At 45.6% G+C, this 25112-nt stretch overlaps 1 protein-coding gene across 12 annotated transcripts in view; it reads right to left on the bottom strand.

The window, feature by feature from the left end:
- PPP2R2B (protein phosphatase 2 regulatory subunit Bbeta) overlaps window positions 1–25112 on the bottom strand; it is a 316334-nt gene that overhangs the window by 10650 nt on the left and 280572 nt on the right. For all 12 annotated transcript variants that reach the window (XM_049649425.1, XM_049649427.1, XM_049649434.1 and 9 more), the window contains one exon: window positions 908–1077. In XM_049649425.1, coding sequence (XP_049505382.1) covers window positions 908–1077 — 170 coding nt within the window. The remainder of the gene's footprint in view (window positions 1–907; window positions 1078–25112) is intronic.

The raw sequence follows: 25112 nt of genomic DNA on the forward strand, positions 1-25112 counted from the left end.
CTTCCATTGTGCTCTTACCTGAAATGAACTTCCTCAAATCCTTTCTACCTCAAAACCTGGTCTTCCTCTTCTAAGAAAAAGCCATTCTAAACACTGCACACTGCCTTCTCCTTTGTTCCCTTGGTCTATAAATCTACCAACCATTTAGCCAATGCTTAAGCCAAAAACCTGTGCACACTCTTCTTGATTGCTCTTCTCTTCATATTGAATCAGCAAGCGAAACTCACAGACTCTCCTCCTGCCTCTCCCTCTATCTGCTTGCTGCCAATTCCAGAGCCCCAACTGTCATCATTTCCTCCAAAACCTTTTAATGGTTTTCCATTGTACTCAGCCTGAAGACAAAATAACCTAATGTTCTTTACCAGGGCCTAGATTTCTAGACTTCTTGATATCTTGAATACAGAACACGGGCAGAAGAACTTTCTGAACACACCAGCTATGAACATACTATCCTTCTAACGATATGACTTTTCTGGCTAGCTCCTGTCATTCAAGACTCAGCCTTAGGGTTTCTTTTGGCCAGACTGACCCTCCTTGTGTGTGCTTCCATGCACACAGTACCATCTCTTGCATCAACACCTACTCAGTTCCCTGTTCATCATCTGGCTTCCCCATCACACAGTCAGCTCAAAGAGAGCAGGATCATGTCTGTCTTGTTCACCTCTGTATCTGCAGTATCCATCCCACATCTAAATGGTCAGTAGATAAGGGTTAAATTGAATCCAAGCTCCTCCTTCTGTACCCTTGTCTAAATCCTATAGCAATTGCAGGCTGGACCATTTTATGGAATTTATGATGATGTACTGTCTTTTACTCTTGTGTACTGTAAGCCTTTGTAGGCAGAAGCTGACTTGGAGGTCCACAAAGGAAGTGCCTTATGGAACTATGGGTGGGTGGTGGTCCGTACCTGGTAAGTTTCAATGGGGCGGTTTTCCATGTTGAGATCCCAGACTTTAACGGTCAGATAGTCTCTGGTCATGATATACCTCCCACTGTGGCTGAACTTCACATCCGAAATCGAAGAGATAATTTCAGAGAAAAACGACCTGTTGCTTGGATCTTCGGGCTCTTCAAAAACTGCACAGAAGAAGCAAAACAAGACAAAATGAGCACATCCTTTTCAACTAACTCTACCATGTATGGACCAGCTAGAAAGACAACAGTCTAACTTGGAGTAGAATCTTCAGAATGTGAGTAAGGTACTAATAGAGAACCGTCATCTCCCTGGAAGCAGAAAGTGATTACTGGTTTCTGTATTTTCCTTCTCATGGAAGGACTCACATGGGCCTGTACATTGATGGATCTAGCCCTGAGCATTTCCAAGCTCCAGGTCTATGGATCTACCTCTGTTACACAATTCCCCTGGTCTTTGTGGGTCACCTCTCATATCAAAACTTGGAGTCATCTGAGATGCCTAAAAATATGTTCATGGGTTTTTTTTTTAGATATAAAATTACATAGTGTACAATTTCCTCATTTGAAGTTTATAGTTCATTGTTTTTGTCAGTATAATCACATACTTGTATAAGCATTGCAACAATCTAAATTTCAAACTTTTCATCAACTAACCCTCAAAAATTCCATACCCATTTGCAGTTACTTCTGCTTCCCTACTCCTGCAGCCCTAGGAAATGACTAATCTGTTTTATGGTTGTATGAAATTACCTAATCTGGAAATTTCCCATAAATGGAATTATACAATGTAGGGTTTTCCTGTGACTACTTTCTCCTTTAGTAAACTGTTTCCAAGGTTCATCCATGCTCTAGTGGATATCAGCACTTCATTCCTTTTGATGGGTGAATAATAACTCATTGTATGGATATTCCAGATTTGGTTTATCCATTTATCAGTTGATAAACACTTGGGTGTCTACTTTTTGGCTATTACACATAATGCTGCTATGAACATTCATGCATAAGCTTTTGTGTGGACATTTATTTTCCTATCTCTTCGGTCATGGTTTTTAATAGTGTTGCTTTGCTGAGCCTCAGTCTTGTCTTTTGTGTATATTGTCCCTTTGCTCTGCTATCCAGGCACTTCTTACTCAGTAGCTTCAGCTGATTTCCACTTACACGAAAAAAGGCACAGCCCCTCAGTTGGACAACAGAGCCCATCAAAAGTTGTTGTAACATGTCGATCTTGATTTTGAACTTCTCTGGTTCAAATGGAATATATAGAACATAGCTTAGGTATATTTTGAGTGTTCCCATTTCTAGGCCTGATTGTTCTGTCTTCACAGACTGAAATCCCTCTGGGCTCTTACGCCTCATCCTTCGCATACCATCTTTGCCTTAAATGATTTTTTTCACAGAAGCCCCCCACATTTGGTCTGGCCCACTTATTTAACAAGACCTCTGCTGCTCTCACATTGCTATTTAACACTTTGCATGTTTGTCTTACTGCAATTGCAGTGCGAGCTTCTTTTTGGTTTTTCTTTGTACTTAAAGACTTGGGCACAAATGTTCAATAAACATGTGTTGCTTGATTAGAACCAAAGTTAGATAAATGAATGAATTCTTTGCCATCTGCGTGCTCAGCATGTATGATGCACAGTTACAGACATTTGCCCATACTTATTTTTAACCTAAAATAATGGCAACTGAGTATGGTTTCACTTAAGTGTTTGTATCACAATCTTAGGCTGAACCAAACACCAGCCTGCAGGTTACTTCGCTAACATATCCTCCAGAGATTTCTCCTTCCTGCTCTACACAGAGTCAGTATCCAATTGTATGTAGAAAACCCACGACTACAATGAGTTCTCTTTCAAACCTTGTTGGAACAGCCAAACCAAAATCGTAATTTTCACCTAACCATGTAAGAGAACAACAAAAAAACCCTCATCAATCAGAACTGAACTTGAGAATTAAGCCAGTGAAACAGAAAAACCTCTCGGATTTTGATCAAGCATTAATGAAGGCCCCTGGCCTTGAAAACTAGATTTTCACATTAGTTTCCCTTCAAGGGAATCTCATTTGGACTGGGCACTTAGAAACGTCAGGCAAGCTCCATGCCAACATCTCAATAGACAAGCAGGAGCCCGGAGACTTGGTCATCTCCACCTGATGCACCTGCAGTCAATGGGAAGGGATAAGCGGACCTACTCTGGAGTCCATCAATTTCTGCCTCTGTCACTTACCAGCTGTTCACATTTTATTTACTATGCCGAGATTCAGTTTTCCCAGCTGCAGAAGGGGGATGCATATTGCTCGGAACATATGATTGACACATTGTAGGTTCTCAATAAATGTCAGGAGCTATTTTTATCCTCATTAGCATGCCCTGCTTCTCCATCAGCCAATCATATTTTATTTGAGACTGAGACTCTGGGACTGAGGACTACAGAACTTGTGGGCTATTTAAATGACATAAAGAATGTTTACAAGGTTATACCTAGCAATCTGTTCTCCACACATGTGGCCTACTGGGATGCCACTGTAGCAACCTTGTAAGGCCCGAAAATGACAGCCCCAGAAGATGGAGGTGAGATGAAAGATGACAATGCTTTCATCAGCCCACTACCCATTCTTATGTACGACACAGAGGGCAGGCTATAGGTAATGTAATGGCCAGCATAGCACTTGGCACCTTATACCATGTGTATGCATATCCAAGTCTCAATTTTTTTTAATGTTTTTATTCATTTTTGAGATGGAGAGAGACAGAGCATGAGCAGGGGAGGGGCAGAGAGAGAGAGAGGAAGACACAGAATCCGAAGCAGGCTCCAGGCTCTGAGCTGTCAGCACAGAACCCGATGGGGGGGCTTGAACTCACAAACTGTGAGATCATGACCTGAGCTGAAGTCCGATGCTTAACTGACTGAGCCACCCAGGTGCCCGCATATCCAAGTCTTAATACCAAGTTGATGACTTACTTTCATTCATTCAGCAGCAACACTGAATAGTACTGATAATTACTGCTGACAGGGAGCTTACTACATTCCAGGCCCTGTGCTTTATATGCTTTATCTCATTTAATCCTCACACTAGTTCTCTGACATAGAAACAATTGTTTCTTTTACAGATGTGAACAACTAAGGCAGAGAGAGTTTGTGTCACCAGGGGACAATACAGCTAGACTGAGGTACAGCTGCACTTTGCACTCAGATCTTGCTGACTTTCAAGTCCTTGTTCTTAACCATGAATCAATTCTGCCTAGTGTCATGTACAAGGCCTTATTTTAGTAGCTGTAAGAAGGTAACCAGGGTAGAATCTACATAGAATCACCAAATCACCAAGCAGAAAGGCTCTTTTCCCACTAATGATGACACTAAATATTTTAAATTGTGTATTAACTAGAGGACAGTGAGTGGAGGGGCTCTTAATGATGCTTGGTCCTATTCTATCCTTTTTATAAAGCCAAAGTCCTCAAAAGAAAAAACTCATTCCCAATATTTATGAAACACAGTTTCTACACAACGGGCTCATGGGTTCAAGCCTTACACCATCATCCGCAATTACAGGTTGGGGACCTCAGGACTTTGTATGACCCTGTGTACATGTCTACACCACAAGAAGCCCAGACCCTCAGGCCAGCTCTAGCCCTTGCATTATTATTTTTTTAAAGTTTATTTTGAGAGAGACAGCGCAGGTGGGGGAGGAGCAGAGAGAGGGACAGAGAGGATCTCTGTGCTGACAGCAGTGAGCCTGAAGCAGGGCTCGAACTCAAGAACTGCAAAATCATGACCTGAGGTGAAGTCAGATGCTTAATCAACTGAGCCACCCAGGCACTCCTCACCCATGAATTCTAATGTCTGTAGCCTGTCAGCAGTGAGGCAACCCCTCCTCCCACTGCCCCATTCCTCCAGTTTATATGCACTGGCCTTTAATATATTTTGTGTCTCCTAATACGTAAGGTCTATGAGGGGAGGGAGTTTTGTCTGTTTTGTCCTGCCATATTCCTTGAAACCTAGGACATACTCAGTAAATACGTTAGATGAATGGATATTGACAACTCATTTTAAGTCTTACAGGAAAATAATACTTATTAATTCAACAGGTCCTGAAAGGAACCTATCAAAGCAATGCTTTATTCACCTCAAATTTGTTTCAATTCCTTGAAAAGTATGAAACAATATATTCCATAGGAAGTCATCTGTAATTCAAGGTTTTCACTAATTCACCCTGAACAATTACTTGTCAGCTACTTAAGTGTCTTTGATATGCAATGACATATGTGCAGAGTACTTAGTACATTACCTAGAACATACAAATAAAAACCATGTGTTGTTGGATGAACACAGGCCAGGCCCTGTACTACATACCAAGGACACAAGGAACAAGATAGATGCAGTCCTACTCTCATGGAACTCACAGGCCAGAGGAAGAAACACATATTAAACAATCACACAAATTTAGTTATAGACATGAATAAGTGAGATTTTACTGCATTATCAGAGGGCAAGAAAGGAGCTAGTGGAATACGAACGGAATATCACTGTGTGGTCCATGTAATTTACTAAACACATGATGCAAAAGGATCCAGTGCTTGAGTATTTCTCTTGGTAACCTCTGGCTTGGCATTAAACGTCCTGCTGACCTGGGGGCGCCTAGGTGCTCAGTCAGTTGAGCATCCAATTCTTTTTTTATTTTTTATTTTTTTAATATAATTTATTGTCAAATTGGCTTACATACAACCCCAGCGCTCATCCCAACAAGTGCCCTCCTCAATGAGCATCCAATTCTTGATTTCAGCTCAGGTCATCATTTCAGGATCATGGGATCCAGCCCCGCATCAGGCTCTAAGCTGAGAGTGGAACCTGCTTGTGATTCTATCCCCCCTCCCCCTACTCCTACTAGTGCTTTCTCTGTCTAAAAAAAAAAAAAATTCTGCTGACCTACATGGTTTCCAACTAGCTTCTAAAACACAAAGACATCAGGAGCAGGAAAGAAGAGACCTGTGATGGAGAGAAGAACTTTGCTCCCTTGGTGAGGAAACACTTTTGATGACAATCCTAATAGTCCAGACTGAGGCACTGGGCAAGTGTCAGATTTGCCAACAGGGAGCTAGTGTGTCAGAGACCCCAATGACAACTGCCAACAGTAATGACATCTATCATTTCTTGTTCCTCATGCTTTGCACACCTTATCCCATTTACTGCTCAAACTTTTAAGGGAGATATTCTCCCTATCCTTATTGATGAGATAGACCAGGATAGGCTGAGTAGCTTGCTCAGGATCACACAGCTAGTGAGCAGTAGATACAGGCTTTACTATTACACTGTCTCCACAATCAGGCCTTCCCTCATTCTGTCAATATCATTTCTCTCTAATGTTCTCTCTGATGGGCTCTCTAATGTTCCATATGCCCATGTGAGCTCCCACTTCTGTGCCTCGGCTCCTCCTTATCTCCTCAGGTACCCATCAAACCATCATGGGATACTGGAAAGGACATCAGCCTGGGAGGGGAGGATGCTGTTGGAATCCAGGCTGGACACAAATTAGCCACTTCTAATACCTACTCTCTGTTACACTGGGTGCTTTGCATATATTAACCTACTTAGTATTCACAGGTATTATTTCCCTTTTGGACAATCAGTCTGGTCAGTCAACTCAGGCATGGATCCTACTGTTGATAGGAGGCAAGACAAGAATTTTCACTTGGTCTGTTCCCAGCCTATGCTTTTAACCTCTGATCTGCCTCTGATTTCAATGGCTGGACCACTCTCAGCTCTGTGGAACTATTTTCTTGTCTGTAATGTGAGTCAGGATTGTCTACCACGTGCTTCCCACCTCTCAGATGGTAAGATCTATGAATTCCAGTGATCTCGTCTTTTAATTTTTCTCTCCCAATTCCCAGTATTCTAGACTAGCCTTCTCAAGGTGACTTCAGCAGAGCACTCAGGAATATGTCAGGGATTCTAGATGCTAAGGTCAAAAGAGCCTGGGAAACTCCTATTCAGTTTTGGGGGTTGACATTACAATTAGCCTATTAAAGGTGCTGAGAAGTCCTGCAGGCAGAGAAAAATGAATGATTCTTTAGGAATCCAGGTTTCTCAACTTTTTCACTATTGAATTTTGGACAGATAATTCTCTGTTGTTGGGGCACTGAGGGATGTTTAGCAACATCCCTGGCCTCTGCCCACTAAGTCTCCAAGCCCTGGGTGGGACAATCAAAAAGTCTTCAGATACTGTCAACTGTGGGCTGGGCTGGCATGACTGCTCCTGGTTGAGAATCACTGCTTTGTCCTGCCTTTAGATCTTACTGGATCACACCGTCTCCCTCCCCACTGTTTTTTTTTTTTTTTTTGACAAATCCCTTGCAGTCCAGAGTTTTTCTAGTACAGAGTTCCTCTGGGGAACTGCAATGCTCTAGGCAAAAGCAACTGACACTTCTTTTAAGTTCTATAGGCTGCATGAGGTGTCTGGTGCAGAAAGAATTTTGTATTATAACATGTGCAGATATGAATATGTCTGCATGGGACGAAGAGTATTATTCTTCATGGTGCATAGCTCAGTGCTGTTCACCTGACAGAACTCAGATGACAGGGTAACCTAAGCCAGTATCAGAATCCTGGGGAAGAGGTGACATAACAAAACAGAGAAAGAATTAAGAAAACTGCTGAGTTCGGAGGAACCTAAAGCTAAGACCACCTATGTTACAACAGGGACAAAACCAAGCAGGAAGCATGTCACATGCCCGTGGTGGGCTCTGGGGACAAGAGAAGAGAGGCTGGAGGGAAACCAGTTTGAAAAGGTGGTTCCTGCATGTGGCTCCATGCACTGGCCCTCACAGTAGACACTGCACAGGAGCTTACGGCCATGGTGTGGGGGCTGAGGCCACAGGTGGTTCCAGGCTTGGCAGGCCTAGGATAAAGTCCAGCTCTGTGACTTATAAGTTGTGAAGCCTTGGACAAGTGACCTGCCTTCTTCCAAGCTTCATACTCCTTAGCTGTCACATGGAGATGAGAGGAGTGGCTAGCTACCTTATAGGGTGGCTGTGGGACAGATGAGATGGATCTTTCCTGGAGCACTTAGCGTCATGCCTGGACCCAGAATCACACGGAAGACAGCAGGGAACAAGCAGGTGGTGCTTAGGGCAGACGTGGTATTAAAGGAGTGTTTTTCCACTAGGGTCAGATTGTAAGTGCTACCAGTTATGAAATCGATTTCTAGGTCTTCTAACTGGACTGGAACCCAGGCACACAATAGCTTGTCTCTGGGTTATCACTTGGAATACACCTTCCTCGGTACAGGTGGCTGGGATTTGGTGCTAGACTTCACTGCGACCTGGGTGTGGATGATTCAGGCAGAGGAGAGGGAGAATAAAGGAAACAAGGCAGGCAGACATGAAGGTCTGTTCATGACGAGAAGGGCACAGACTCAAAATCACGCACGGGGTTTTAAATTGCTCACTTCTGCTGACATTTCTTCTGTGGAGAAGTGCAGCTGGCATGCTTCTGTGTTTGGAGACATGGCTGACAATTTCCCCATAATGGGGACACAACTACAGAGTGAGGCAGATGGCAATTTTCCTTCAGAGATATGCAGGCAACAGTTTTGCCCCGGAGAGAAAAGGCTTGGAAATTGAGATGCAAGGCAGTAATTTTTACTATACAGAAGACACATACAATAATTTTTCCCAAAGAGAGAAACGGCCAATAATTTTCCCACGGAGGGTTGGAACTCCCATGGCCTGATAATGCTGGCCTTCATCCAGCTGAGGCCAGTGAGAGAAGTGTAAGATTTAACTAGTGGCTACTATATTATCTCGGGCCTAATGACCCAGTCCCCAGACATGGGCTGCAGAATGGGAAATGGGATCATATTAAGACTCGGAGGAGTCTGAATTGGCAAAAAGTGATGCCCAGTTAGTTACCCTTAGCAATTTGCTATTCTTAAAAAAATATTTCTGTGTGTATCATATTTTCTCTAAATGTTTTTTTATTAAATCTTTTTAATATTTACTTGTTTTTGAGAAAGAGAGAGAGGGAGAGAGACAAGTGAGCAGGGGAGGGGGACAGAGAGAGGGAGACAGAATCCGAAGCAGGTTTCAGGCTCTGAGCTGTCAGCACAGAGCCCAATGCGGGGCTCAAACTTATGGACTGTGAGATCGTGACCTGGGCCACCTTCAGAAGCTTAACTTCCTGAGCCACCCAGACACCCCTAGCAATTTGCTTTTTATATAGGCCTTCATTAATTCTACAAATAATTGTTCAACAGTGAACACTGTAGCAACACAAGGCACAGCATCATGGAGACTGAGCGATAAATCTAGAAGGAATTACATTGGTTCCTGACTTTTGTATAACTTTTCAAAATACTTAAGCATGTATGATATTTCACAAATAGATCTTCTAATAAATAATCATACAGAGTTAAGCAATAACTTGTCAAAATTGTTTTGTCAACAACAAAATTGTTGTTTTTTTCGGAGGGAGGAGAAATGAGACAGTCTGGTGGGATCTGATCTGGCTGGTGTGATCAGGGAAGGCTCAATAACAGCCTGAAGCTTGAGGGATCAGTAGGTACTAGGTATTTCAGAGGTCAACAAACCTCCCCTGTAAAGGGCTAGATAGCAGCTATTTCAGGCTTTCAGGGCCATTTGGTCACTGTGACAGCCACTATGGTGTGAAAGCACACACCGTATGTAAACAGATGACCGTGTATTCCCATAAAACTCTCTTCATGGATACTGAAATTTCAATTTCATCTAATTTAAAAAAAAATTTATTTTGAGAGAGAGAGAGCACACGTGCACACACACACAAATGGGGGAGGGGCAGAGAGAGAGGGAGAGAGAATCCTAAGCAGGCTCTGGGCTGTTAGCACAGAGCCCGACATGAGGCTCGATCCCATGACTGTGGGATCATGACCTGAGCCATTATCAAGAGTCGGACACTTTAACCAGCAGAGCCACTCAGGCGCCCCTCATCGAATTTTCACATGTCATAAAACAGTATGGTTCTTTTTCACTTGACCATTTAAAGATGGAAAATCCTCACTCTTCACTAGAGTTGAATAAAATGGGGTGGGCCAGATTTGGCCTGGAGACCATAGCCTGCTGACCCTTGTAAGACACTGAGGGGATGGGGGGTGCTCCTAGGCTAGACAGGGGGATCAGCAGGAACAAATGCATTTCAGGGGGATAGTGGACTATGAGGACTCCTGCTGGCAGAGAGACATCGTGTGGAAAGCCTGCAGGATCGGATCATGGCTTAGTAACTGCAAATTGCTTTCTTCAGGTCTGTCTGCCAGGCTGGTACTGGAGAAGCAGATAGGCTTTGGAGTCAGACATATTTGGGCTAGAACCCATATAGGCCACACTGTCTTTTCTGATTTTCTGTAACTTTCTGAGACTCAGATTCCTTAAGATGCAGCTACTGGGGCGCCTGGGTGGCTCAGTCAGTTAAACGTCAGGTTCTTGATTTTACCTCAGGTCGTGATCTCACGGTTCATGGGTTTGAGCCTTGCATCAAGCTCTGTGCTGTCAGCTGGGGGCCCACTTCAGATCCTCTGTCCACCTCCCCATCCCTTCCTCCTCACTCTTGCTCTCTCTCTTAAAAATAAGCATTAAAAAATAAAATGCAGATATTATTTTAAGAATCAAAAAGGAGAGAAGCTGGCAGGGCATCTACAGTAGTGCCTGGCACACGGCCAGAAGTCAACAAATACTAGCATCACACACTATTCAACCAATGTGCACTGAGTGCCAATAGTTATAAGGCACTTTGACAGGTGCATGGGTTAGGGGGCAAGAGAGATGAGGACCCTGTGCTCTTTGGTTCTTTCTTCAACAAGGAGGGGCCCCCTCCCTTATCATGTCTGAGAGCTTTTTATTAAAGAAAGAAAAGGTGCTTGTTGCTCTGTGGTAGGAAGAAAAGGCTCCCTGAGCCAAAGATGTCCACACCCTAATTCCTGGAAGCTGTGACTATCTTACAGGGCCAAAGGGAATTCAGGTGGATCATTACCTGACATTAAGCTAGGGGAGAATATGCTAGATTATCTGGTTGCAACCTGTGTAATGACCAGGGGTCCTTATAAGGGAAAGAAGAGGCAGGAAAGTCCGTGTCAGAGGGATGCAATAGAACAAAGTCTCTGCCACCAACTCTGGCTCAGAAACTGGAGGAAAGGGGCCGGGAGCCACGGGATTGGGGCTGCCTCTAGAATCGGGAAGAGGCAAGAGAACAGATTCCCCCCCCCCCACCCCAGCCTCCAGAACACAACACAGCCCTGCAGACACCTTGATGTTAGCTCAGTGAGACACATTTTGGACTTGTGACCTTCAGAACTATAAGTCTGTATTGCTGAAGGTCACTACATTTACTACGTTTGTGGTAATTTGTTACGGGGGCAATAGGAAATTGATACTCCACTTTCCTCAAATTATCAACAGTGGAAGGGGACAGAGTGTGCATGCTCTCTTGCCCAACCCGTCTCTGGGAAGCTGGTGTGATGTCCCTGGGCCTGGTGGCAGCTCTTTCTCTCTCCCTGTGGGTCCCCGAGATGCCCACTCCTTTTCAGCAGCTGCTCTTCCAGAGCTGGCCTGGCAAGCAAGCAAGCACGGGTGGTGATGGGTTTGCTGCTTTCAAGGAGCTGGTGAGCCGCCACGGCTCAGCCACCGTCTCCTCCCTGCGTTTCTGCCACTGCCCTGCTGCTGCTGTACCCACAGGCTGACACAGTCCAGGGAAACCAGAACACAGCAGCTGCCAAGATAGCAAGCCAGGTGGCCCAGACTCCATGAGGATTTAGCAGAACATGAGACTACATGTGGTCCCACTGAGTGCTGGATAGTTCTTCCCAAAGCAATGCCCCCTCACTGCAAGACACCTACAGTGACTCCCCACTGCCACTAGCCAGTAGTCCCACCTCTTCTGCCTGGCATTCAGGGCCCTTCGTATCAAGCCTGAGATCGGCACTGCAATGTTGACCCTTTCTTTTCTGTTCAAATACTCCACAGTGGCCTCACTGGCCTACTCATCATTTGCACTGAAGTCAGAGAGCGCCTCCCTCCAGTGGCCAGGCACACAGTGATACAGATGAAGCATGTACGGGCTTACAACAAGAAGTGGCAGGGACTGTGGCAAACTATAGTGTCCATAACCTATAAAGAGGGCTGCTTCCACTCAGCTCCAGTCAATGGCTGCCATGTGGGAATGTGGGTCCAGCAGAGTCAGACCATCTCATTTGTAAAGTCCAGATTTTTCTGAAGAATCCAGATGTTTCAATGTTAGCAACGAATTAAAAAATTGTAGTGTGTGGTCAAACAAAATTCACATTTCAGCCACATGGGTTGTGGCTTGTGGTCTGTGGTTTACATGCTTTAATAACGATGACCAATGTTTATGGAACACTCAGCAGGTGCTAGCATTTGATGCATGCTCACCCCTCCCTGACTTAGCGTGGACTGCTTCTGCAGAATAGAATAGATGGGAGGCTTATTAATAACACAAAGTGCTCATAGTTCCCTTTTTTTTTAAGGAGAGAGTGAGAGTGTGCGAGTGGGGGAGAGCAGCGGAGGGAAAGAGAAAGAGAATCTTAGAATCTTAAGCAGGCTTCACACTCAACCGGGAGTCTGATGCGGGGCTTGATCCCATGACCTGGGGATCATGACCTGAATCAAAATCAAGAGTCATATGCTCAACCCACTAACACCCAGATGTCCCCACGTGCTCACAGTTCTAGAGGTTGCAAATTTGAGAATAAGGTGCCACCCAGATCAGGCTCTGGTGAGGGCCCCCTTTTGGGTTGCAGCTAACCATGGTCTTGTTGTATCCATATGACAGAGAGGGTGACAGAGCTCTCTGGGGGCGGACTCATTTATCAGGGCATGAATCCCTATGTGTGGGCTCTATCCTTGGGATGTAATTACCTGCTAAGGGTACCACTTTCACATTGGGGGTTAGGATTTCAACATATGAATTCTGAAGGAATACATCCAGTCCAGAATACCACCTCTCTCTGCCCCTCCCGTGCTTCCTTTTCCACCTTCAGGGCTCACTGTCTCTTCCAAGAAACCTTCTTTGACCACTTCAGCCCACTATGTACTTTCCTTCCTCTTACTGGGTATTTTGGCCACCCTCTCTATTTTCCTGTTATTTAAAAAACATACATATTTGTTCAGGATTCACAAGGAGCTAAGCAGTCCTAGTGTGGGAGCAGGGGAGGAGGGGCAGGTCCCACAGAAGGGGAGCAGTACTGATGGCAGATGTGGTACCCGCCAGGCACTGTCCAGGGTGAGAATGGTCTGCATCTCCCAGCTGAGAAATCGGGGGCCAGAGAGACTGGGACCACGTGCTCCCTGAGTAAGGACAGCATCTTAGAGCCTCATTAGCTCTGGGGTTAGGCATTTATCATAAGGGGCCTCAGCTGGAATCTGTGATCTAAAGAGAGGGGAGGTGAGAACCTGTGTTTGGCTGAGGGCGTACCTGCCAATCTAAAGGCTGAATTTGGGATAACATCCACAGACAAGTTTATTAATTGGGCCTGTTTGTCCTTCCTTTGTGAGGATTAATCACTTATTAGCCAAGTGGGGCTGGTGCCTTTCTGAGAACAGTCATTCTGGAAAGATGTCGATCGGAGATTTCTGAGCACATTCTCTCCAGCCCGCAGCAGTAAAAGGAGGCGGCTCCCATCCAGACAAGATGACAACTTGGCAGTGGGTGTCTCGACAGGAGCCTAATGAAGAAATCTGCTAACAGCGAGGCCTGGCTTTTCAAGTGCTTATATTTGTTTTTTCCCCTCCAGTATAACCTCTCCGGGTTATACTGGGTGAATGGCAAAGGCACCGGCGGGTCCTTATGCCTCCCACTGTGGAAGTACAGGTCCTCTAGCCACTGGGCTCCCGGAACAAAATGGCTGTGTCTGCAGGCCCCTGGGCCCACTCCATACATGACAGGTTAGAGACTTCTTATCTCCCTGATTCTCTCTCCCTCTCTCTTTCTCTTTCAAAATTTGTTCCCAGCAGGAGTCTTGGTGCAGCTGCTCTGAGAGAAGCTTGTGCTCCCCGGGGAGCCTCCGCCCAAGTGGAAGGGACTGTGAATGTGTGGTGTGTGGTCGTTATTAGGGGTGACTGCTGGGCAGCTGGTTGTCATGGCACCACAGACGCCAGGGCTGCATTCCCAAGATGTCACCATTTTCCAGGCTGGATACATAATCACTGCAATAAGAGGCATCAACACGGAGAGGGAGAGAGGGGCGGCTCCCTGCTGACAGTAATCTCCTTGCAGAGCAAGGAGAGGGGTTCACGGCTGAGCAGGGCAGTCCAGCCGGACATGGGCCAAGCAACACATGGAGAGAAACCTGGAAGCAGGCTGGTTATATGCTTCATGGTGTTCTCACAGCTCCAGTGCCATGCCTGTGTTCCCAGCACCGCTTTCTACACAAAAACAATGTTCCCAACCCGCTGACAGTTGGACCCGTGTCTTGAATGTTCCTGGAGCATGCATATATGGTGTACTAACAGCTGCTGTGTTGGAGTACATCTGCCAGGCCCTGTGCTAAACTCTACATAAGTAGATAGTCCATTCCATTCTCATGACATTTCTGTTTTCCAGATGAAGAAATGAGGCTCTGACCATTGTCTGCCGCCACACAGAGGCACAGCTAGACTATAAACCCAGCCTCACCTCTCTGGGCCACTATTGGTCCAGACTACTACTGTTCTCTGGTCCCATGATGAGAAAGGGCAACCCTTCAATCTGCAGATGATGGACAGCAGAGCACAGGGTCCGTTAAAATGACTCAGAACTGTCTAACCAATCACTGTGTGCTCTCACCAATCACAGAGCATTAACCAGAGTGGAGCTGTCTCTTTATAGACCTAACGCAGAACGCTAGGGGTAATGTGGAGAAGAGTCACCAGATTTGCTGAGCACATCTTTACCTGCCAGCCACCCTGCTCTCCTATTCCTCACACATACTATCACCACATGGGCTCCCCCTCCCCTCCAAGGAGCCTCCAGGACCTCGAAGCCTCTGTGCTCTGATGCAAAGAGAGAACACGTTTTGCTATCACTGTAGAAAATAAAGGCTGTGACCCTCAGCAAGCACTTTTGCTTAATGACTTGGACATGGGGAATGAGGGACACTCTGTATCCTGTTCTCATTTTGAATTTGGCCAAAACCTAAGCGATGTCTTCACGGTTACTCACGCTCTTCCCTGCAGGGCACTCTAGGCGCCCGCTCAGTAGGTGCGCAGGAAGCATGGTAGCCTGGTAAGGTTCATTTCCTAAAAGCCAGACCTTGCCAGTGGAATGCCCGAGCCCTTCCCTGCTGTTCCAGGACCCGGCTTACCCAGCCACCACCCCCTCTGGCCTGGTGAGGCAACGGTGGGAAGTATTTCTAGGCATCCTTTCTCAACAACTTCAGCCACAGGCTGCAGACCTGGTTTGAATCTAGGTTTTACCTATGACTAGACCTTTGACTTTGCATAAATTATTTGCTGTTTTTGAGTCTCTATTTTCTCAACTATAAGTCTCAGCTCATGGATTGTTGGGATAAGAACAAAATACTAATAAATACTGAGTGCTTTCTGTGGGCCAGGCTTTATCTCACTACACCCTCATCACAGTCATATAATGCAGGCTCCAGTATTGTCCCCATTTGTGGAGGGAGACACCGAGGCTTACAGAGGTAAAGTGCCAGAAGTTAGGTGCACATTATCCACACCAGGTTTGACTGACCCTAGAGCCAACGCTGTTGATCACTGTAGTTGGCATCCTCTCTCTATCCTCATTAAAATTTTTTTTAGCGTTTATTTATTTTTGAGATAGAGAGAGACAGAGCATGAATGGGGGAGGATCAGAGAGAGGGAGACACAGAATCCGAAACAGGCTCCAGGCTCTGAGCTGTCAGCACAGAGCCCGATGCGGGGCTCAAACTCACGGACCACGAGATCATGACCTGAGCTGAAGTCGGCCGCCCAACCGACTGAGCCACCCAGGCGCCCCTCTCTATCCTCATTAAAGCCCGGTTTCCAAACCACAAGAGTCTCACTAATACCTATAACTAGCCTTTATGGTTTACCTTCAGGAACTTCAACAGAGCTGGGAACCCAATGTCAGAAAGCTTTTAGGTGGCCACTCTGGTCTACTGCTTCCTCTTCTACTCCCTGTCCCCTCTTCTCCGTCCCACTGACACCCTGCCCCCCCATCTCCTTCTGGACAGCTGATGCAGAAGCAATCACTTCTTTCCCTAAACTTTGAGAACAGAGCTCTTAAGGTCTGATCAGGACACAAAAGTCAGAACATCACAAGACATTTCTATCACCCTTAAAGCTGCTTATTATATATACCTTGGTATTAAATAATACATGATTTTGTACTACAGTCTGTTATTCAGACAACAAATGTTGCAGGAAAACTTCTAGGAGGAAAGCATAAAACCGAGAGAATTCTGAGTTTTAGCTCTTTTGATTTTCTAACACCCTGATGCCTTCATTTATGTACTTGGCTTCAGAAGCACAGCACTAGTGTCCTGTGACACACACTACATTCTAGCCGTCTTTTACAAACAGGTCTCCTATTATTCATCCATCCATTCATTCATTCATTCATTCACTCATTCATTCATTCGCTCATTCATTCATTCACTGAACATGATTTACTATGCAGGATATGTCAGGTGCTGTTCAAGGAATGCTTCTGCTACTTAATGACTTCCTTAGGTGCAAGCAATCATGTGCTGTATTAACACACAATTGTATTTCAGTGGCTCTACAACGACATGAATAAGAAGAATCTCAGTAAGCAGGGACTGAAAACTGCTATGATTTAGAACTTTGGGGGAACACCCAGGATACAATGAGGATGGCATCTGGCGTTGCAGTTCATTTTGACAATGTAACATGATATTCAGCATAAATACTACGTAGTCAGTGTTTTCTCCCTTGGACACTGGAAATCTAAATTTCACATTAAATTTTAAATGAACTCTATGTTAGAAACATTCCATAGTTTCACATCCTCTTGTTTGAGATAAGTACACGGAGCCAGAAACCGCAACTTACACGTCTGTCTTTCTCACTGTGCTTGGCACAATACCTTACTTACATTTATTGACTGGTTCCTTGCTTTGTGTGAGTCTCACCATCTTTTTTTCTTAAGCTGGGTGATCCCATTTTCTGATATGTAAACTCTTCAATGACAATTTCATTACATTATGGGGATTTTGAAATGATACCAAAATTTCAGGATGAATTAGTTGACCCCAGGATTAAGGATGCCCATCCATAAGAAAAATCCTATTTAAATTCTTATGTTCAGGTTAAAGATGTAAGAAAAGATATAAGCAAGTATCATTACAAGCTTTGTGGGGGTGAGGCTTCCCCTGACCTCTGGCTGCCTCTGGGCTGTGCTTGAGGACCATGGGAGGCCAGCAGGTGCTTTGAGTAATTCCGCAGATAAAGGGACTCGCGCTGATGGGGCTGGATGCTGCGTGAGTGGACAGCAGATCTCACAACTCAGTTATTGATGCCACCTACTGAGCTGTCAAAATAGAATTATGTGAACTGCACAGGGGGCTCGAATTAGCCGATATACTTAAACGTGGGTCAATTACACACGTGAGAGATTCCCCATTCCCTTCTCTATCCTTCAGTGCTGGGCAAGTACTACTGAAGGTGGCTGTATTCATTATAGGAAGAAATAAACCCATGGTAAAGCCATGATCTTTGATGGTGTATTAGCCTTAACTTTTCTGGGTTCTCATTTCCTCAAGCTGCAAAAAGGAAGAAAGAGTCTGAACTCACAGGGTTGTGTGAGGATCAATAAGGTAACAAATAGAAAGGGCTCTGTAAATGGTGAAGTGCTAAACAGCAGAAGGTAGCAATATAATCATTTATGCTTTTTTTTTTTCTTACAGGAATCTGTGAGTCCACGGAATATGTTGAGTTTCTTCCCGAAACTGTCTTTCAACTAGTCTATGTCAGCTCATTCACTGCTCTTCATCGGGCATCTGCTTAGACCAAAAAGCTGGGCATCATCAGCATTCTTCCCTTTACCTCACCTTCCAGACCTAGATTTCAAACAAGTCCTGTTAACTCTACACTCAAAGCACAGCCCGCATCGGGCCAGTCTTCATGTAAGCCGCTACTATCTCTTGCCTGGACCGTTTGCTGCCTTTCTAATTCTTCTCCCATCATCTACTCTTCCTCCTCATGTTTCATTTGCATAGAGTGATATATTTACAAGTCCACGCATGACACTCCTTTGCACAAGCCCTCTTAGATTTCTCCCTCCTACATACATAAAAGCCAAATGCCTTACCTTTGCCCTACAGGGCTACCAAGTTGCCTGACTCCTGAGCCCTGTGCATGGAATACACTGGGAGTGAGGCCTGGGGGTTGTGTGGGGGTGACTCCTGAGTCCAAGTGATCCCCCAAGGACCTCTAGTGACTTCTCACTATAGTCCTCAGTGACCTGGGCTACCAGCCAGCTCCTTCTAGTTCCCCGCATGCTGCTCCCTTACACCAAAGACAGACAAGTTGGTCTCCTTTCTGCCCCTGCCAAGCACAACCTACCAAGCACAGTTCAGATTCAGAGCCTCTACATTTGCTGCTGCTACTTCTCCAGAAACACTTTTCACCAAATCCTGCATTATCTTGTTTGCCTTTGTGGCTGTGCTTGTTGTCAATCCATCTACTTGGATAGCGTGCCATGAGGGCAGGAAGCATCATCTTCCTACCTCCTGGAACAGAGCCTGACATAGAGTAGCAACACTCAATATTTGTTAAATAAATGAATAATGGGTTGATTACCATCATTTCACAGACTCCTCCTCTTCCCTTTATTTTGCCTACCTACAAATGCCAGTGCATTCCCAACACTAGAAATGAGTGAACACAGATGGAGTCAACCACTCTTTAGTGTGAGCCTTTTCAGTTGAATAAAGAGAAGCCCCGGGTGCAAATTTATCAAGCTCCATGACTATAGCTGTTCTACAAGCATGTGTTTAGCACCTTCACTATGCGAAGTGCAAGAGGGACAAATAAAGAGCTTCAGCCATAATGGAGGAAGCTTTTAGTGGGAGAGACAGGAATGGAAACAGTTAATTTCAACCAATAGTATCAGGTGGTCAGGTGGAGGGCACTTAGTCCTACTTGGTGAAATTTGAAGAATATGGTAGGCAGAATAATGTCTCCTCAAGGAGGTCCACATCCTAATCCCCAGAACTCAAGAATATTTTACCTTTCATGGCAGGGAATTAAGATTGTAAATGGAATTCAAGCAGCGAATCAGGTGGCTTTAAAATAAGATTAGTTTAGATTACCTGGATGGATGCCATGAATCCTAAAAGTCCTCACAAGTGGAAGAAGAAGGTGGGAGAGCAAAGTCAGAGTGATGTGATGAGGTAAGGACTTGTCCCACTGTTGCTGGCTATTAGATAAAGGGGCCATAAGCCAAGGAAGGGGGGATAGCCTCTTAGAAGTTCAAACAACAAGATGTGGATCCCCCCCACACAGAGCCTCCAAAGCAACACAGCCCTGCCAACACCTTGATTTTGGCCCATTAGACCCCATACTAGACTTCTGACCTACAGAACAATTAGATGATTCATTTATGTTGTATTTCGTCATGAAATTTGTGGTGATTTGCTACAGCAGCCACAGGAAACTAACACATAGAGGAAGAACTGAACTTTCTGATATCACCTGTGATGGGAAGGGACAGGCTACCATAAGACCTATCCTACCTGGGCCAATGCCTCTCCCAAGGGCAAATTTCTTCCAGGTATTCTCTTGACTAAGGTTTTCTTGAACCTCAAATGCAGGATGCTTACCCAGTTCCTGAGACTGCTTTGCCAGTAATGGCTTGTCATGGATGAGGAGGACAGGCAAGCTGGCTTTGAGACGTCCCAAGCCAAAAGCAGCCAGAGCCACCTAGGACATCATGACCAGCCTTTCCTGTTCTGTGTCTCTGGGGCTGCAGCCCTGTGCCTGAGCCAGTTTTGGCTTCACTGCCTTCTTATCCAAGACCCCTAGGTGGGGAGAGGGCAGGGTCTGGGAAGGTGTCAACTACTAATGAATAACACTCTCCTCCAAAATTAATAAGCCTTCCAGTTCTTAGGAAAATCCACTCAACTGGGGTCTCCAGGATGACTAATTGACAGAACTGGTTAAATTAATCAAAAATGGAAATGAGGATGAGGGAAGGGGGAAGGGATTCTATTTTTACTCTGTGGCTTGCTTGGGTCTTGCTTGCTCTGTTGCTAGTAGCTGCTAAGCTTGAATGGGGTAGATGCTGGATTGGGTAGGGGGAGGGCTGGTTTTAGTGAATTCTACTCCTTGCAGCAAGTCTCTGGCTTTTCGCCAGAAGGGGGTGGTGTCTGTGTGTTTGTAATCCTGTCATCAGGCAAAAGCATTTTAATAAAGGGCCTGGTATTTTTCAACTTAACCCTCCCTAGAATAAATACTGTTAATTATGTCCCCAATCAACACTGATCCCTTTTGGAAGCTGTGTCAAACCTCAGAGAATTTAAGATTCACTGCAGATGCAATCTTAGCTGATGTCTTTAGGCACATTCCATCAGAGACCGGGAGAATGAACCTTAGCTTTATTAAGGGATCTAGTGGTCTAGAGAAGCAGGACTTGGCAATTAAGTTTGTCGATGAGGGTGAATAATGAGACAGTGGATTTCATGTTCTCTACAAGGGCAGGGTTAGTTCTGCAATTGGAAACCATTAGGTTGGGGGATCCAGCTGATGGGGATTATATAAAACCCCCATGCAATAATTCTTCTGGATATTAGCAAAAGATCATGCTTCTTCTCCAGCTGCCAAACAGCCAGGAGAAGGAGAAGAATCAATTCTTCTCTTGGAAGCAGACAGACCTGGGTTCAAATGTTGCCTCCTTCATTATGATTTGGGGCAAGTGTCTGCACCTCTCTGTGCTTCATCTGTAAATTAGAATTACTAGTACCAACCCTCAAGTGTTGTTGTGAGGCTTAAACAAGATACCGAAGGGTTCAAAAAGAATAGCCACCCCCTCCACTATACACACTTTTGGAGGAAAATGGAATTTCTAATTTGGATTTTCAGGTTGGCCATAAAACTGTACCCCATTTGCAATGGAAATCAGGCTATTTTCTCAATGACCACACTATTCACTAAAACACCTCAGACTTTATGGCCTAAAGTACTTGTAGCTTTCCCCTATAATGTGAAAGAATCAGATATCTTCATACCAGCCCCATGATAACTGATGTAAGTGCACTGCAGGGTTGATGGTGACAGTCCCTAGATAGACAGCCTGCCTTGGTTTCACATGACGGAGGGAATGTTGGTGGCCAAATCTCAAGCTGCAGATTTGTCTGTGCAGAAGGGCCTTGTTCATGGAATAGAACGACCATGGGCAGTGGACTCATTAGTGGAGCCAGTGCAAGGGTACTGGGGCTGCAGAGCTGCCCATCACTGCTGCAGACAGGGGCCCCAGCTCCTTACCCTGGCCTTCTCTCTCTCCTCTTTGCTTATACACCACTGCTCCCCACCCCTTGTTCTCCCCTTCCCCGTTTCCCTCTTACCTCCCTGGCAGCCCATACTCAGCCTCTTGTAAAAGACCACCTCCTCTTCCCCGCACCCCACCAGGAAGTGTTGGTGTGCCTCCGTCCTCTACTGTCCACTCCTCCTCATTTGCACCCTCTCCCCTAAGCAACTTCACCCCATCTTATGGCTTCAAATATCCTAACAGCTCATGACTCCTAAATTCTACATTCAGCCCAGACCTCTCTTCTGACTTCCAAACTCAGGTGTCCATTTGTTGCAGACTTCTCCAAGTGGGCAGATCAGAGACCTCTCAGTCTGGCACATCCAAAAGAGAACACTTGGGTTTTTCCATATCAACCTGTTCCTTCCTCAATCTCCTCGTCTCAGTGTACATCACCACTATGCCCTCAGGTGCTCAAGACCAAAACCTATGAGTTATCTTACCTCTTTCTATACCTTTGTACTGCTGGCCTCTCAGCAGGTCTGATGAGCCCAGCCTACTCAGGAGATTCTGAATCTGGCCACTTACCACCTTGTCACTGCCCCCATCCTGGTCAGAGTCACTATCATTTCTTCTCTAGACCAAGGCAAGAGCCTGCTAATTGGTCTTTCTGCTTCCAGGCTTGCCACCCCCTTTTCTTTTGAGAACTCTTTTCTTTCTCTTTTATTTCAGAGAGAGAGAGCGCACTGGGTAGAGGGGCAGAGGGGGAGAGAGAGAGAATCTCAAAGAGGCACCACATTCAGAATGGAGCCCAACACAGGGCTCAATCCCACTACCTAGGGATCATGACTTGAGCTGAAGTCAAGACTTGGACCCTCAAGTGACTGAGCCACCCAGGCACCCTGAGAAGTCTTTTAAGGCCATAAACAGAGTACTAGTCACTTTTCTGCTTAGAACCATCTACTAGCTTCCACCTCACTTTAAATGGAATCCAGCTGCTCTACCTGGTCTACAAGACTACCTTATCTGTCCCCCAATTACCTTTTCTGCCTCCTCCTCTATTCCACTGCTCAGCCTACCAGCCTCCATCCACTGGCCTCTCTTCTATTCTTTGAACACACAATGTTGTTCCTGTGTGAGGACCTTCATATGTTATCTCTGTCTGCTTTTGATAATTCAAGTCTCAGTTCAAAGGCTTTGCCTTACCACCCGATGTAAACACCTCCACCCAGGTATTCTTTTTTTTTTTCAATTTTTTTAATGTTTTTATTTATTGTTGAGACAGAGAGAGGCAGAGCATGAGCAGGGGAGGGGCAGAGAGAGGGGGAGACACAGAATCCGAAGCAGGCTCCAGACTCTGATCTGTCACCACAGAGCCCGACGCGGGGCTCAAACTCACAGAGTGTGAGATCATGACCTGAGCTGAAGTCGGATGCTCAACCGACTGAGCCACCCAGGTGCCCCTCCATCCAGGTATTCTTTAACCCTGTTTAATCTGATGGCTTTTATCACTGTGTGAAATTAACTTGTTCATTTGTACAATGGCATGAATTTTCTCTCCCCACTCTTTGCTAATGTAAGCTCTGTGAAGGCAGGAATGAGTAGGTGTTGAATAACTCTTAGTGGAGTAAGTGATTTCCAGTATCCTGGTTAAAGAGCACAAATATGGATCAAACCTCAGCTCTGTCTGAACGTTTGGTGTTCTCTGTCCCAAAAAGAACATTTGGTGGCCATAAGAGTATCATTTTCCCTCTTCCTCATCTGCAACATGTGACTAATGATGGTATGTGCCTCACAAGGCTGTCAGGAGGATTGAATGAGCGCATAGCCTGGCTTACTTTCTGGATGTCATAAAATGTCACAGAAATTAGCTGTGATAATGGCTGCTGACATTACCACATCTACAACTGTTGCTGCTGCTGCTGCTGCTCCCGTTCCCACTCGTAAAAGACACACGTGGGAGGGAAGCAGGCTGGCACCATCATCCCAACCGTATCTGACATGGAGCTTGTATGGGCCGGGTGCTGTTCTAAGGCATCATGGTGTTCTCTCATCTCATCTGCACAAGTACCCTGTAAAGTATGCACTACCACTGGTTCTATTTTATAGATGAGGAAATTGAGGCACAGAGAGGTTAAGTAACCTGTCCAGGTCCCCCAGTTACCATGGACACAGACTAAGGGTGGATGCCATATTGACTTCTCTCCCCTACATTGGCCCTGTCTCTGAACTCACTTGCTACTGTCAGTTTAGTCTGGATGAAGGGAAGAAACAAAGTAGAAATGTTCTGGGCTGTGCTCATGGGGAATGCTATGGACTGAATGTTTGGGTCCCCCCTACCAAATTCACATGTTGAATTCTCATCCCCAGTGTGATGGTATTTTTAAGTGGGGCCTCTGGGAGGTGAATAGGACTTGAGAGTGGAGCCCTCATGAATGGGATTAGTACCTTTATAAAAGAGAGTCCACAGAGAGCTCCCTCATGCCTCCCACCATGTGAAGACACAGCAAGATGACACCTATGAACCAGGAGGTGGGTCCCTACCAGACACTAAATCTGCCTGGGCCTTGATCTTGGACTTCTCAGCCTCCATAACTGAGAGAAATAAATGTTGGTTGTTTAAGCCACCCAGTCTACGGATTCTATCATAGCAGCTTCAGTGGATAAAGAAAAAGAACAACAAGGACTCGGCACCTGCCTCGCCCATCCCAGTACCGAAGATAGGTGCCATCAAAGGGAGTGTGGAGTAAATCTATGTCTCCACCACCCTGGAGCCAAGGCACGCAGTGGGGCTCTCCTGTTATCCACGGAGGTCAAATTACAGAAGTAGAAATACAACCTGGGGGAGAGGGGAGGAAATCTGAAAAATAGGAAAGTTGCCTGTATTTTACATCCGACCCCATCCCTTGTCCACAGGCCTGCCAGTCCCTGTCTACACCTACTCTGCTCACAGTGCTGCACTCATGGTGCGTCTGTAGCTGTGGTCTGCCTTAATGTTTAATGGGATCCCCTCCTACGTGCTCCACCTTTAACTGCATCCACAGGTTGTGGGAAAGTTAGCTTCTGTGGCCCTTCAGGGGACCCCTTTCTCCACTTCTGTCTGAGGATCTCACCTGCTGCTTTTCTTGCCGGCAGCCAGTGAGCCCGGGATCCACACCTGAAATGTAGGTTCCAGGGCTTGTGCACTTGATTATTTTTCACATCTTCAGTTATGCACCGAATTGTGCCCCTCGCTGCCTTAATCCCCAGCATCTCAGAATGTAACTGTATTTGGAGGTAGGGTCTTTATAGGGGTAATCAAATTAAAATGAGGTCACTAGGGTGGACCCTCATCCAATATGCTTGGTGTTTTTAACAGAGGGGGAGTTTGGGACACAGACACGTGTGGAGGGAAGAAGATGTGAGGAAACAGGGAGAAGACAGTCATCAGTAAGCCAGGGAGAAAGGCCTAGAATAGATCCTTTCTGCCCAGCACTCAGAAGAAGCAAACTCTGTGAATGCCCTGATCAGTAAGCCAGGGAGAAAGGCCTAGAATAGATCTTTTCTGCCCAGCACTCAGAAGAAGCAAACTCTGTGCATGCCCTGATCATCAGTAAGCCAGGGAGAAAGGCCTAGAATAGATCCTTTCTGCCCAGCACTCAGAAGAAGCGAACTCTGTGAATGCCCTGATCATCAGTAAGCCAGGGAGAAAGGCCTAGAATAGATAGATCCTTTCTGCCCAGCACTCAGAAGAAGCGAACTCTGTGAATG

Source organism: Panthera uncia (assembly GCF_023721935.1).
Source record: "Panthera uncia isolate 11264 chromosome A1 unlocalized genomic scaffold, Puncia_PCG_1.0 HiC_scaffold_17, whole genome shotgun sequence".
In the NCBI taxonomy this organism is placed as follows: domain Eukaryota; kingdom Metazoa; phylum Chordata; class Mammalia; order Carnivora; family Felidae; genus Panthera; species Panthera uncia.